At 38.3% G+C, this 15,267-nt stretch overlaps 1 protein-coding gene across 7 annotated transcripts in view; it reads right to left on the reverse strand.

Moving 5' to 3' along the window:
* The window catches only part of WDR33 (WD repeat domain 33), a 61,581-nt gene that overhangs the window by 32,258 nt on the left and 14,056 nt on the right, over window positions 1–15,267 (reverse strand). For 6 of the 7 annotated variants that reach the window (XM_015277191.4, XM_015277188.4, XM_046898680.1 and 3 more), the window contains exons 2-7: window positions 13,794–14,018; window positions 12,397–12,465; window positions 11,862–11,966; window positions 11,130–11,225; window positions 10,505–10,656; window positions 8,637–8,734 (exon numbers count right to left, since the gene is read on the reverse strand). In XM_015277191.4, the coding sequence (XP_015132677.1) occupies window positions 8,637–8,734; window positions 10,505–10,656; window positions 11,130–11,225; window positions 11,862–11,966; window positions 12,397–12,465; window positions 13,794–13,997 (724 nt within the window). In that variant the 5' untranslated portion in view covers window positions 13,998–14,018. Of the gene's footprint in view, window positions 1–242; window positions 4,175–8,636; window positions 8,735–10,504; window positions 10,657–11,129; window positions 11,226–11,861; window positions 11,967–12,396; window positions 12,466–13,793; window positions 14,019–15,267 lie in introns of those variants that run through there. The other variant, XM_015277193.4, reaches the window with a different exon arrangement.

Raw genomic sequence — 15,267 nt, forward strand, 5'->3', positions numbered from 1 at the left:
TGACATGCAGTGGCCCCAGGATATCTTAACCTCTAGAAAAGAGTAACAATACTTTCCAATATGAAGTTCAAAATTGTAAAATTTCTAAGACAGTTACTTTACTTGCAACACACACGCACTTTCAGCAGCCAAAATGAAAATATCTTCCCTTCAAAAGTGTTCTCTTTTCAATAAAGAGTCCTCATCTGGAAGTACCAAAAATAAATCACTGCAAAATGAATCTGTGATTTGGAAAGTTCTGGCACAGTACATGGAAAATAAACTTTTATTGTGCTTGCATGCTTAATGTAAAAATTACATTTTGGAGAACTATGCAGCATACATGTGCTTTGAATATATCACAACTGCAGCAAGTCAGCAAGCCTTGGGTCTGATAACAACATTGGGTATCCTAGTTTTAGAGCATTTAAATAAACAAAAGTTGGGATAGAATAACAAAGACCCACAGCACTTCTTGGGGGGGGGGATCAGAAAATAGACTGAGTTTTCAATTAACCTCCAGAGATAGCATTCTGTCTCTGGTAGGTAGGAACTATGGCACCACTGACTAAGGCAGCACTCCATACTTCTCAACATGAGTACAGGATGTGTTCCTAACTGTGCTCACACTCACCAACCTAAAGTCAGAACTGAGAACACACCATTTAAAAGACATTTGGGAACAATGTACGTGTATGCAGATGGATGAGTACCGCACGTGCTTCCACATACAGCACCATACGTACATGTACACATACACAGTGCACGTGTCTGCTTGCGTTTGCTCACAGCAGCTTCCAAGTGTGCCACTCAGTCTCTTCTCCAGCCTTCTCTTGTTCTCAGAACACAATTTGCCCCCATTTATCCCTGCAGTGCCAGGAGCAGAACTACTTGCAGTTTCTGTAACTTCATTCTCATCTCAGGCTGGATGGGGCTGTGAGCAACCTGGGCTGGAGGGAGGTGTCCCTGCCTACAGCAGGGGGTTGAAACCAGGTGATCTTAAAGGTCCCTTCCTACCCAAACCATTCTATCGTTCTATGATCTCCTCATTCTCTCCATTTGCTACCCTAGTCATCCCCAGCCACTTTTCAACCAGGCTTTTTTCAGGATTCTTATTTATCCGTTTCTCCTGCTCTGCTGTGTAATGCCTTTACAGTATGCTCCCCCATTTCTCTTTTGACTCTTGTCTTCTACAAATGACACATGAGACGAGCAGGACGACTCGCTTCTCATAATAAGAAAGTAAAGCCAGCAAGTAGGGCAGAGAAAAAAAATACTATTGTATTTTAGAGAAAATGTGCAAGCTCTGCCTTCCAGTGCCAGGCTGTGCACACGAACATGTTAACATTACATAGCAGAACGCCGTGACAGCATTACTCATACAATAAAACTTGGTGGAAAGTGTTTCATTACTAAACCCAGAGTATCATCCTGAGCTTATTTCTTGCTACTGCTTACCTAATAGCCAGAAATAACTGCATCATGAACAATTATGCAAAAAAAAAAATCAAAGGCTTTGCAAAAATCTTTGCTTACCCAGATGCACAAAAGCTTTTGAACTTTCTTGCTGTTAAAGAAATTGAACAAAAAAGTGGTCTGTTTAATTGTTTAATCTACACACTAAAGAGAACTGGTCAAGAAGCTTGGAAGGAAAGCTTCTACAGAGAGACAAGGATCATTTTTCAATAAGGATTTTATATATATATATAGGATAAGAATATATATATAATAATACATATTTCTGTATGTATATATATATAAGGATATATATATAAGACTTCTAATATTTCTTCAGAAATAGCATATTTCTATAGGAATCTAAGTCTAGGTTTCATTAAAGACACTAAGAGCCTAATTCTGAGCATGTATCTGCTTAAGATTTTATCAGAGAAGACGAGTTACTAAAAAAACTTGCGTAAGACTAACTCAGACCATTTTGCTTCTGCTGGAATCTTTGATCTGAACCAATATTCACAAGGATATAAGGAAGCCACCACCCTTAACGTACACAGTCTGTATTCATTTCAACCACTGCCCTTGTGCTGAGATAAAAGAACTGATTTTTATCTCACCATCAGTATTTAAGTGATTGTGTAGTTAGGGAGTTCTCCCATTAGCATCAGTGAAATCTGATTACAGTATTGTGTCCATCTCAAAAACACTAAGAAGAGCTCTAGGACAAAAATCATGCACCTGCGTCAATGGTTTGTGTTGTAGATGAGATCAAGAACACTGTGTAATGTCTGAATGTAATCACAACACCACAGTGAAGCTCTCTTTGCTGAAGTCTATGTACTAACAAGCTGCACAAAAGGTTTCACCTAGTCCAGTATTCATCTACCACCCGTGACTGGTAGGAGGTGGAAGGATGCAGATGCAAGAAACCCTAGTGATGCAATTACAGAACTTCTGAAAAGTATCTTCTGTGTCAACAGCACTAAGAGTTGGCTGTCCTATGACAGCCAGCCATCGGTCTTCCAGTATTCCCTCCAAGCTTAACAAAACTGATTAATTTTTTTTAGCATGAAATTTCCCTTAGAATCAAAATGACAGATTATGCAGCTTGGAACCTCGGGATATTTTTCAGGGAGGAAAAGATTTCAAAATTGACTCTGAAATAATCTAATTCCTGCACAGTGCATCTTCATTCTTGTCTTATATGAAGTGTCGACAGACAGAAGTGTTTGATAACTCTCTTTAAAAAAAACCAAAACAAACAGCACTGTAGCTCATCTCTCATGATCTCTGTAAGTTAATTGAGAATCCTGTATGTTATTAACTTCATAATTTAAGGAAAAAAAAAGATTCTACATGAGAATCAGAATTGCAAGATACAGCACACTGTACCTAAGCCATAACAAAACTCAGAACTGTAATAAAGACCAAATGCTTTTAGGCATAGAAGAGACAGCCAACTCCAAGTGCAGTCTTCAGCAGTTTCCACTTCCCTCAGCACTGTTTCAGAGATCAGAGCAAAAGCAATATGAAGCTACTCCTAACCACCATATATATGTATTTTAAAATAATCACTTTTTAATCATAGGAACCTAGGAACTCAAGTATAGTTGATAAACATAACTGTTTCTGCTCAAGGTGAAATGCTTCACAAAAAGAAAATGGGACAGAAGTCAACAGAGGAGGAAGATTCTCAATTCTCAGATTTTTACATTGAACACATGCAGAATTCAGTACATTAACAGTACCTTCCTATAATACCTCTTATATTATAAGAAAACTTCCTACAGAGAGAAAACCAAGATGCAAAGCCTTGCAAGTCACTCACAGGAAGAAAGTTGTTAGATGACACCTGAATATTTTATAGCATTGTTAAGCCAGGAGATGTTGGATTCTTCCTATCTACTACAAGAATTGTATCCAGTATCCTAGCAAGTAGCAGAACTACTGAGACAACTTACGAGCTCATGAAAATATCTGTATGCACGTATCAAATCTGTGAAAAGAGTAGAGAGAAGCAGTAGGAAAATCTACTTTGCTTGATGAAGCTGGAAATTGCGTACAATATTCACTCAAATCTCACAAATACAAGTGAAAGATTTCCTAATAAGATGAAAAAGTGAAAGCCAGCAGAAAACTGAGAACGTGTCAAGAACTTTCTGTTCTGTCAAGAACAGAAGCAACAGGGATAGCACTATGCATACAACAGAGCAAAAGGGCTCCTGCCTCACTGAGAGTGTCATAATGCATTAGATTGAGCAAAAGTCACCCAATCTATTTAAGAAGAGGGAAAAAATCCCTCACATATTAACTACTAACATCCCAGCATTGTTTGTGTTTAAAACATTTGATGCATAGCTGTTCAGAGCCTTAAATGTACCTCAAAAGACTTACTCCTCACCCCATGCTTTGGCAATGCTTTGGCAATGGCAGTGAAGATTCATAAAGATCAACGCCATGCAAGGTAAGCAGTATACTAAAACCCATCAAGAAAGAAAGAATTTAACTGAATCAATATCAACATTTCAAACACTGACTTAAGTTATTTTAAGTTTCAAAAACTGAAGGATTTGCCTTCTTTAAATCGACACGGTTGGTGCCAGTATCAAACAGGTATCCTTCTTGGGCTTTTGCTTTGAGGGAAAATCCTTCTAGTGTTCAGTCATACTGAGATGCATCAGCAAACCAAGATGTATCAGATATATCAGTAATCCTGCCAGCAACGAGCAGCAGCATCCCACTGAAAATCAAAGGTTTAAACACTATAGCTGCTTAAAGGAAAAACAGTACCAGCATATATACATTTATTGAATTTGTTGGGTTTTCTATCTCTACAAAAACAAGGAAAGCAAGATAAACTTCAAAAGAAAGGAAAAATATAGTGAAATGGCAGCTTCAACATTTCTTTTCTTTTAAATGATCCAATGCAGAGTTCAATTACATGCCAAGAAAAGGTAACAGAGACTAGGCTACTTTAAAGGCTCACAGTTAGCTACCAGCATGGGTTTAAAATCAGAGGATAAAAATGAAGACAGTTCTGGCTGGTTCTGCTTTCCAGGTCCCTTTTAAACTACTTAACACACATTCTCTAAATTTAAGTACAAAACTTCCTATTTGCTGAAGGTAGTGGGACAGCAAGAACTGTGAAGAGATCCCTCACCTGCAGGCAGAAAGCTCAGGGTGTACAACCTGTACGGGTTAGTTAAATAATCAGACATTACATGAGATTTTATTTGCTGAAGAAAATCCAGAAACAGAGTAGGAGGGAAGGAAGGAAGAAAAACCATCCTCAGTTATTTCAGCACAGCAAGTTGTGGAGATAGCTTTTTCAGATCTTGTGAGCAAACAAAACAGTACTGTTCACCAGAACTACAGTGACTTCACACACATACATTACTTTGCATGTAATGAGGGTTTGTAATGCTGTTAAGCCTGAACAAGACATTCCCGGCAGAACAATGTCATTAAGTACACAAGAAAAGACTACCGTCCTTAGGAGTAACTCAATGTACTGGTAAGAAGTTACGTTCTGTTACAAACTGCAATCTTTAAACACAGAGAATGAAAAGGAATTGTGACTGCTTTTTATTGTTCCAGTTGGGATACGAAAAGTCTTCTGTTAAATCTACTATGTTGGCGAACAGATAACTTACTGTATTATTCTGTTCTACACAAAGAAAACTGACCTACAGAACATCTTAAGAAGTCCTGGCTCACCATCCTTCACCAAGGTGGGTAGAGTCAACTTATCCAAAACACCTACTTAGGCCAGGCAAGCTCTTACGTCCTGGGAACATAGAGTTAACCTGGAGCTGAGAACAAAAACCTTACAGTCTTCCCAAGCACACATTTCAACTTGATTTTGTGTGCATCACTGTGAAAGGAAGGAAGTGGAACAACAGTGGAACTGACACCACTGAAAATACGTTTGTAGCTTCCCAACTGATGGTTTCACTCTGTGAACAACTAAGGAATCATGTGTTTATTAACAAACTACCCCCAGTTATCTCAGGAATTTAGACCCAACAGCCAGGGATTCATAATCACTTGTCAAGTCCCTGATAACAATAATTTCTCAATAAAAATTAACAGACATCAAACATTCACTGTCTACTCTTCTCTCCCCATTCCAATGCTTCCAATTTAATGAGGACTATTAAAACCCATTAATATGTAAGTTAGCATAGAAGTGGGAACTGTTGCATGAGCCCTAGCATTTTCAGAGCAGTTAGTGAGAGTGAAGACCTAGTGAGTGCTTTGTTATACCATTACTGCAAATAGACTTGCAGAGTCACGGTCCTGATGTGAAAACTAAGTACTGATATTTTATATACTGTTTTCTCTGTCTTGATATTTTACAAAAACATTTTTATTTTTAACACGTTTGAATTCTACTACTGCATTTTAGCAAGTGCAACAAACTATTGTTGTTACCATCATTTTAAGATGACAGCATTACAGAAATTAATATAGGCAGAAACTTCTGGTGCAGAATCAGGAAACTGGGAATTAGGAACAGCAGCTTTGCTTCAGGAGAAAAGATGGACCACAGTTGGGTTGAGGAAACACAAACATGTAAGTGACTGAGACCTGATGCCATTTCCCTCACTTTCAAATTCTTCCAAGGTAATTTCCTCTAAGATGAGTTACTTTACAGATTATTCCCCAAGAATTCAAGATTTTAAACACATTTACGTACTTATGGTATTAAAATGGGCTCAATTAATTATCACATAATTCTAACAAAACTGAAGAACCCACCTACTGTGCACTAGAAAGGCACGATGGCAGAAACAGCAGCCAAGCAACATACAGCAGGGAGAAGCTGGGCAGCAAAGGGACAGGCTAAAGGGCCCAGAACTTCTGGCGTTACGAAGAACAAAACAGGAAGCGCTGTTAATTTTTGTTTTGAAAAATAAAGAAGCTGGACAAAGTTAATACACTCTGCCTTGTGCACCGTATGTTACCACAGCCTTGCCTACTGAAAACACTGCATAGCCTACTGCGGACAGTTGAAAACTTGAGCAAAACGTTTTAAAAAGTCCTGTGTAATTTAGGGCTTCCCATTTGTTTTCTCAGTCCTCAGAAAGCAAGACTAGAATTGCTCATTTAGATCACTTCTTAGTAAAGGCAATAACTTCATCAAAGAACAAAAATAAATTGCATCAGCTCATTCTAGTGCAAACAAGTGTCCGTAATAACTTCACAGAATGCTGTCCTTCCTGTACCAGCAGAGTTTATCCCACTACTGCTGCTCTTCTTTACAATACTGCTTTAAAAGCATTCTATAGCATAAAAGTCCTTAAGCTTGTTTTTTAAACTGGATTCCTTAATTACACTGAAAAATTAGTAGGAATAACCACGTATGGTTATTTTACTCTGAGCAAGAAACTTTTTTAATGAACAGATCTGGCTGTAAACTGAACTCCTAGCAATTAATGAAAGCTCATATTCCCATCAAGGATGCTACTGAGGTGTTTCCCAAGCAGCTCTCTAAAACACGTCTTCTGACCATTTAAATAGTTCTAAGGACTAAAACCAGAGCTAAATTTGCACATTTTGCAGAAACATTTCCCTCCTCACTCCACAAGCACTCAGGGTTTGGGTTCACAGGGATTTTCAGTTGATTGGTGTTTTTTTTCCCGTGTGTGTTGGTTACTTAGGGATTTTCTTTTTGTTTATCTCACAGTAGAGACTAAAGAATGCACTTGACCTGATTTTATCCAGAGATATGATAAGAAGTTTTGAAAATATTTTCAACTTGCATCACAAATGAAGTGTATTGTGGGTACACTGTACTAGAAGCAGCAAAGACTCTTTATAGAACTATTTTGCAAACTAAAAATAGTAGACTGTGACATGTAAGTTATAAGAAATTAAAGCATAATCCTATTTAAGATGTGGCCACAATCAGAAGGTGACAGAAGGAAACATAAGTTCTGTTTTCTCCATGCTTTCCTCCTGCCTTATGCAGAACATAAGAAGAATGTTAAGAGAATTAGTTTATTGTAACCTCGACAGCTCTGCATGGAGGCAGTTGCCATTTCCTCCTGCAAATACCTGGAGGAAGGTACAGAATACTTATAGTGCAGAACGTTTTCTTCATGCTTTACATGAGAATTAAGTCTTATATCTTTTTTTGGTCCTTCTAGAATAATCAATCTATATGATAACAGCCTACAAGTTTCCTTGCCAGTTCCTATAAAGAATATATCTTAAGTAAGGTCTACACACAGCTTTAGACCAAAAACTATCATCCCCAGAATGCTGAAGCCCAGTATCTTTTCCAGGTGGTGGTGTTTAGAAGTAACACATTAGTAAAAGAAGAGCTTAAGAGTCAAGAGAAACAGAGAGAGATGGACTTAATAAAATACTCAACGCAGGCCCAAGTTGGAGACGTTATTTAAACAACAAAGAAAAATCCTTCCTTAGACTGGGAAAGCACTGAAGAAGCTAAAACACCAAAAAGCACACTTCCATGTTTTTATTGCATGTCTTCTTTGCAGTTTATCTGCATGAGCACAATCTCCAATCCCACGACAGCCTTTAATATATACTCCTACTTCTAACATATTCTGCAAGATAGAAATAGCTATCAAATGCTACTATTTAAGACGGCAGAGAGCGAGTGAGAGCTCCACACAGCCAGAGGAAAGGCAACAGAATTTCACAGATGTGGGACAGAAAATTACTGAGCTAAAGCTAGGATTATTTGTGATCAAAATGCAGTCACACTATCTAAATACTGTCCTTCTCTTAAGAACTGAGAAACAGCTAACTGTCTTGCCTCTGATAGATCAGAACAGAAGGCACTCCCATTAAAAAAACAGAATCCTCTGCATGAAAATGTGTGCTCTGAAGGAAAAGTGGCCACAAAGACAGAAGTCTGGAGAAAGGTATACGTATCTCTGATCTAGAAACAGCTGTTTCCACCAGTGTTAGGGGTGGAAAAATGTCCTCATATTTACCTTAATTGTTTAGAGTTTAATTCGACAGTAAATAGTGTAATGTCATTGTGAACTGTGCCCTGAGTCTAAGGCACCAACAACAGCAGCCAAACAAAAACTTGTTTGGAGGATTTAAGACAGGGATGTAATACCAAAAATGTAGACAAGCTGATAGTTCTGTATGGTGAATACCTAGTTAAAAAAAAAAGATTCCCCCTCCTGAAATACCCCAATCAGTACTTTTGGTACACATACCTCGAAGAATTCTCTCCTCATGGCAACGTAGAAAGTCCCAGATTCTAACAGTGCCGTCGTCAGAGCATGTAGCAAATTTATTATCCGTGGGTGAGAAACTGTTACATGAAGACACACAGCAGGGGAAAGAAGTCAGCATTTAACAGATTATCTATGCTTCTCAGACAGGGCAAAATTATACTGTAAGGTGTTATACACTGAAAGATGCATTTGAACACAGGGACTTTAAAGTGAATACGTTGCCTGCCACTTCATCACAAGACATGAATTTAGCATGGGATTACTATTGCATTCCTGTCCCCAGTCAAATGAGAAATCCAGCACTTATTCTTAGCACCTTCCTACCTATGGACTGCATACAGTAGCACCTTTTTTGCAGGATGAGAAGCAACAGCAATATGACTTGGTAAACGTCACCCTAGATTTTCATGTTTTGCAATACAATAAGCAAGTGACACTGTATAGAGGCATGGGAGAACAGTTCTTAGGGAAAAAACTCCTCTTCAGCCACAGGTGATTTGCAGCAGAAAAGCAAAAATAAGGGAAAGCTGGTCACATGAAAAAGCTAGTTGCATCAACTGGTGATGAAATAAACAGTATATAAAACAACCATATCACTTATTGTAAAATAAATTTAGTAAACCTCCCTTTTTTTACCCAACCCATGAAAAGAATTCTACAGACACAGAAGCAGCTTTGATTGAGCAGTCAACATCACATGAGGAAAGTCACTGGAAAAGTAAGGAGTTATACCCCTAATCAAGGGCCAGAACACCTCCAGCAACTGACAGCACTCTCTCCCTTTCTGGTGCAGTGAAAGACCACGAGAGCCCTCTTGAAATCCTTGATCTTTATGATCAGGAGAGAGCTTAAAATAGCAGAGAAATTCAACGTAAGGCCACAATATATAGTCATGACAGTAACTGAATCTAACCGAAGAACTTTTCATAACCCAACAGAAAATGCTACATTCTATCAAAGAAAAATGGTGACTTTAGTGGAATGTGTTTTGGTGGCAGTGAACCTTTATCATCAAGGGCCAGCACCTGAACCCAAAGAAACACTGCTTTAGCTCCATTTTTGGGTCTGCAGCTTCTCTTCAGGCTTACTTTAAAAACATTTCTTCTATTCCTGTATCTCACTAAAGATTATATGCAGGTTTGCTTTAGAGAAATCCTTCATTTACATCTTACTGACAATATCACTTTAGATTCCATTTTTTATATGTGTATATATATATATACATTTGCACATTTGAAGTATCAAAACTGAACCAAGAGAATATCCTATAGTCTTCTCTTCAATGGCTTGCTTACAGTTTCAGGCTTGAAGAACCCATTCAGTATTATCATTAGACTTTTGTATGTGGCAGTCTGTGTGGGTATTTAGTATTACTGGAAGTCTTGGCTTCACCAAGCCAAGCAGTTCTTCACTTTATTTAGTGTTTTATTATTTTGTGAGAACTATGCAGGTGTTTTATTTCTGAAGGCTTTATATTTTATTCAGTTAGGTTATTAAAGACTGAATTCTTTATTTGGAATGAAATTGTTGTCTTACACAGTGCGTATAAAAAGGAATAACTGATACACATTGTCACCATATAAAAATGAAAAGAATACCAGTGCAAAATGCGGCAGACAAATACATCTCTAACATATTGCAGAGGCGTATACTGGGACAATACTAATTCAGAAAGGTGCCAGCAAAACGGTGAGAATGTGGAAACAAAAGAAAATATTGTGTTTATGTGGTGCAGGAAGTTTCCCAGAATCTGACAGAACCCATGCATTTCTGCACCCAGAATACATTGAGAGAACAGTCTAATCATGGCAATAGGTACTACAGAAAATGGTATATTGTGTATAAACCTGGCCTCTCTAATCGCCTCCTTATGTGCCTGGAACATCTTGACGTTGTTCATGTTGGACTGCCAGTATTTCACATATCCCCCGTGGTCTGCTGTCAGCATCCACATATCATTGTGTGACCAAGTCATAGCCCTTACCGGGCTGTCGTGAGCCTGTGAATTCAGAAACAAAACTTCTAGCAAACATGTTCAAAAACTGTCTGAACCACACAAACATTAGAGTTAGAAAAGCTCCTACTCAAACAGCTATAATAAGGAAATGAAAACAGTGATGATCTAGGTAGATCCAAGAAGTCGAAGGGGCAGAGAAGGATTCGCTTACTCTGTATAAAATCGAACTCAAAATAAGAGAGTATTTACACTTTGTTTCCCAAGTGACTGGTACTGTTAGTACACCATATGGAAACAGAATGAGAAGCACTAAATGGGCTGCCTATGGCCACAGTTTGATACAGGGAAAGAACAGGATATAAAATAAAAAAAAGCAAAAAAAACCAACAAAAAAACCTGATGCTTCCATTGCCACATTCAGACCACAGGTCCACCACAAGCAAGTGAAGATGTGCTCCCAAAACTTGCTCAAGGACTTCAGGGTAATTGACAGAAACCCTGATAGATGAATTTACCTGTAATATTGTTTCAAAATTGAAAGTCAGTCCATTCCACAAAGTGAATTCTCCACTAGATGCACCAGTAACCAAGCGTCTCCCCTCAGGAGTCCACTGCAAAAGAAAGACTTAACTCGACTTTGCAAATATGTAACATTCAAATATTTCTTCACAATCATCTGAATAGATATTAAGCCGCTTTTCACGGCATTTCATCACTGGTATTTACAAACTCATTTGCTAGTCAATGCAAAATAGACAGAAATGTAGAAGCATGCCAGAGGGCTTTTGACGTTTGTTAACAACAGGACAAACTTACAGCATTGTTAAAGCAACAACAAAATCTAATCACAAAGAAGAAACAGTTTATTGGCACCAACACAACTCTAACACACCATATTAAACAACCCAGCTGAAATCAATGAAAAGTTGTTAAAAGATGCTACGAGAATTAAGGAGTGCAGAGACATTTATCAGTCTTTTATCTGAGTCAAAATATATTACCTCATCAATAAACCTTTGAAAAAGATTAAATGCACCCCAAACTCCAAAAGTTAGTAGTGCTTTGTACTTAGACCTGTTTAATTTCCTAACTCTCCACAGAAAAACAAACACGGAAGAAGTTTAGACATTCTACATGTGGTTTTATTTGAAAATGCTTTAACTGATCCTCTGTTTTGCTCTTCAGTTAAAAATGTTAAAACTCTAAAATAAGGCAATGCAACTATGTAAATCCAACACTATACTCACCCTGACAACAAATACTGGGCACTTTACTTTATTAGTAGAAGTCCGAACAAATTTTGTTGTTACAGCATTCATAGGGTTGTTCAGCATTCCTATAGGAGGGACCAACTAAGAAAGAAGAAACAAAAGGTTTAGAAATGACACTACTAGTCAGAATCTGCAAGGAAAGCATACATTCTGAACACTCATGTCTAGAAAACCAAGATCCCATTAGGAGGGTTAGGGAATACATCTGCATTCAGAAACCAGCGCAGCTCACAATCTCAAACACGCAGAATCAGCATCTTCAAGAGGAAGATACTAAGCTTCTTGCACTATGAAAGTTCTTATCTCCATCTTTAAAAGCCTATCCAATTTCAGTTTTTTTTCATGGGCATAGACTTCAATAGCAGCAGACAATGTAGAGTGAAGACCTTTCATGTATTTAAGACCTCCTGTGGAGGAAAACATAACCCCAGCTGACAAGTAGAGTCCCTCAAGTTTTCTGGACCAATTTTATCCACAAAACTTTCACACGACGTAGAAAGATTGTACTTACATCATTATAATAACCTGCATCAGGCTGGATTGCTCGCATATCTCTCTGGTCTCTTTGCCATACTCTATTCTGGAAAGAAGAAGAAAACTCCTGGTTTATACCACCACTACAGCAAATAAGGAACACGCTGATAGACAGGCTGTTATGAGCATTAAGTGAAGATAACAACACATTCAACTGCACAAAACCAAGAAGACTCAGCGATAAAAATAACTTGGATGCTTTACATTTTGTGAGATGTCAAACACCAACTTTTAAAAAGCACTTTATATGAAATAGAAATGAAGTATATTTTAGGTTCATATTGCAGACTTCACCAACGCGTATCTGTGTGTGTATTAGAAACCTGAGCTAGAATTTCAGTTAAAACATCTAGCATACACTATTAGCTTGATAGAATTTGTTAAGCCAAGAGGGAATTGCATGAGCTGTTATCTTCATTTTCATAGGATCACATCAAATCAACTGAGTGGTACAAGTGGAAATGGAAGCGGAGTTTTGCCATATCAATCTTATGCCAGCTTTCAAAACAACATAGGGCTTCTGTTTGTCTAAGTTGCTTCTGTCCACTATTTTTTAGAGTTGGGGTGGAGGGGAAGGGAGGCATTCCTACAATAAACACCAAATACTTAAACAATATTCTCATAAACAAAACTACAAACTAAAATCATGCACTGTCTGCAACAGATTGAATTCAGTTCATCATGTGCCTTTGCAAAATGTAACTGTTTCAACAATTCCTTTCTCAGCTGATTTGATGGCATGTCTTCTAAGCCAATAGCCAGCACTTGCACGTCTTGATCAGAAAACTGTATTTATGAAGAAATGAATACCACTCCAAAAGGAAAGCTCAATAAGCATTTTTCACTGAGACATTTTTTCAACAAAACCTATTTAAGTTACTCTGCATTTGCTCACTAAGCGTACAGAAAAGGGTTTGCAGAGACCACAGCTCAAACTGCAGTGTTACTCAGTACAATGAGAATACATTTTATGGTGTCCTGGTTTTGGAGGAGGAGAGGAAATCTCTATTTCAAAACCAACACAAGGACAATTACATTGTTTACACCAAGTTTATGCCTATCAAGAAGTCAGAACATCACAGAAGACATTCAGATGAACTCCCAGCTTGGAATTCCAATACAAAGAAAGTTAACATTGCTGCTTACAACTTAGCTATAAATCAGTTGTTTATATGTGCAGCTTTATTATGAGCACCAAAGACTTTTGAGTTCATCCCACGTCAAGTTTACAGACATCTGTCAGTTGGTTTTAAGTTGCAGCAGTAGATCTCTCAGTATTCCAGACTGTTCCACAGACATCTGGAAATCAGGATCCTGAATTGCAGGAAGGAAGGAAGGAAGGAAGTTTTTCAAAGAATTCAAAAATCAACTAACCTCCAAATATTTAATGACAGAGGGATTGTAATCAATAGTCTTTCGGTTCACAGCTTTTCTCATACGTTTTCCATCGAAAGTAAGCTGTTGCATTGCTTGCTGCTGTGCAAAATCAGGTCTTTTGTAGAAGAGCTGCCGAGGCGCCTGGTGCTGGAATCTGGGCATGTGGAAGAATCGGGGCGGGGAGCCGATTTCTGTGGCCATGGCTATCTCGTTTCTGAAATGCTGCAGAAGAGCAAAATAATTGGTTACTACAGAACAGTGACAAAAAGGCAGTGTTTGTACCTTCAATAACTTGAGTCCACAAGGATAAATGAAGTTGCTTCCCAAAGAGCAGCACTTTATAAAGTTACGTTTGCATTCCTCCTCTATGTCATATTCCACCAACCTTAAACTACGGTAACTCCTCTGTTGGAGTATCAGGAGGAATCCTACTGAAACAGATTGCTGTTAAGTTCGCATTACCACTGCTCAACTAAAACTGTGCAGGAAAAAAATGCCCTCGCTAAGACTGATACAGCCCAGCCACAGCGAGACCCTTCAGACTTCATGTACAACTGAAGCTGCTAACAAGGAAAAAAGCTTTAAAGGGCTGCTCCAAATCCTTACTCTAGGATCTGAAAACAAAGATTTCCTTTACATAATACACAATAAATACACCACAGATCACAGTTCGCCTTAGGATACACTTTCAATTTCATTACTGTAATATAAGTGAATTACACAATTTCTAACGTTTCCTGAGAACAACAAAACAAAAAAAGAATACGAGTTCCAAAGGGATGGTGACAAAGGGAAATTAGTCTGAAAAGTAATTTTTCATTCTGCAACTTCATCAAATGACATCACAGCAACCCCCTCACAGCTTAGAACTACAACACACAGTCTTTAATGTAAGCACGAACTTCAGACTTTGCACTGACACTGTGAACCAGTGAAACTTCAAACTCCATTTTCAGCTGCTTCTCCTCTGCCTGAATTGGAGTTGGGCAACAATTTTAACCAAAACAAACTGAGAAGTCTTCCTCTGCAGAAAGGCTAAAGTGCTTGCACTAAGACTGTGCTTAAGAAAGGATAAAAAAAAATGGGTAGAATTTACAACAAGCAGCTAAAAATCTGCTTTTAAATCCCTGAAGGTATTTCCTTACTCAGGGAACAGCCTCAAGTTGTGCCAGGGAGGCTCAGGTTGGACCCAGGGAGGTGGTGGAGTCACTCTCCCTGGAGATGTTCAAGAATCACAGGATTGCTCAGGTTGGAAAAGACCTTAAAGATCAAGTCTGACTACAACCTAGCCATACTACTCTAACTAACAAACCTTCGCTAAATCATGTCCCTGAGCACCACATCCAAACAGTTATTAAACACATCCAGGGATGGTGACTCAGCCACCACCCATTCCAGTGCTTAAACATGCAGCTGCTCAGTATCAGGCAGCATAAGAGGATACAGACATTGTTTGGAGGCAGACCAAGTA

The sequence above is a fragment of the Gallus gallus genome, chromosome 9 (genome assembly GCF_016699485.2).
Source record: "Gallus gallus isolate bGalGal1 chromosome 9, bGalGal1.mat.broiler.GRCg7b, whole genome shotgun sequence".
Lineage (NCBI taxonomy): Eukaryota > Metazoa > Chordata > Aves > Galliformes > Phasianidae > Gallus > Gallus gallus.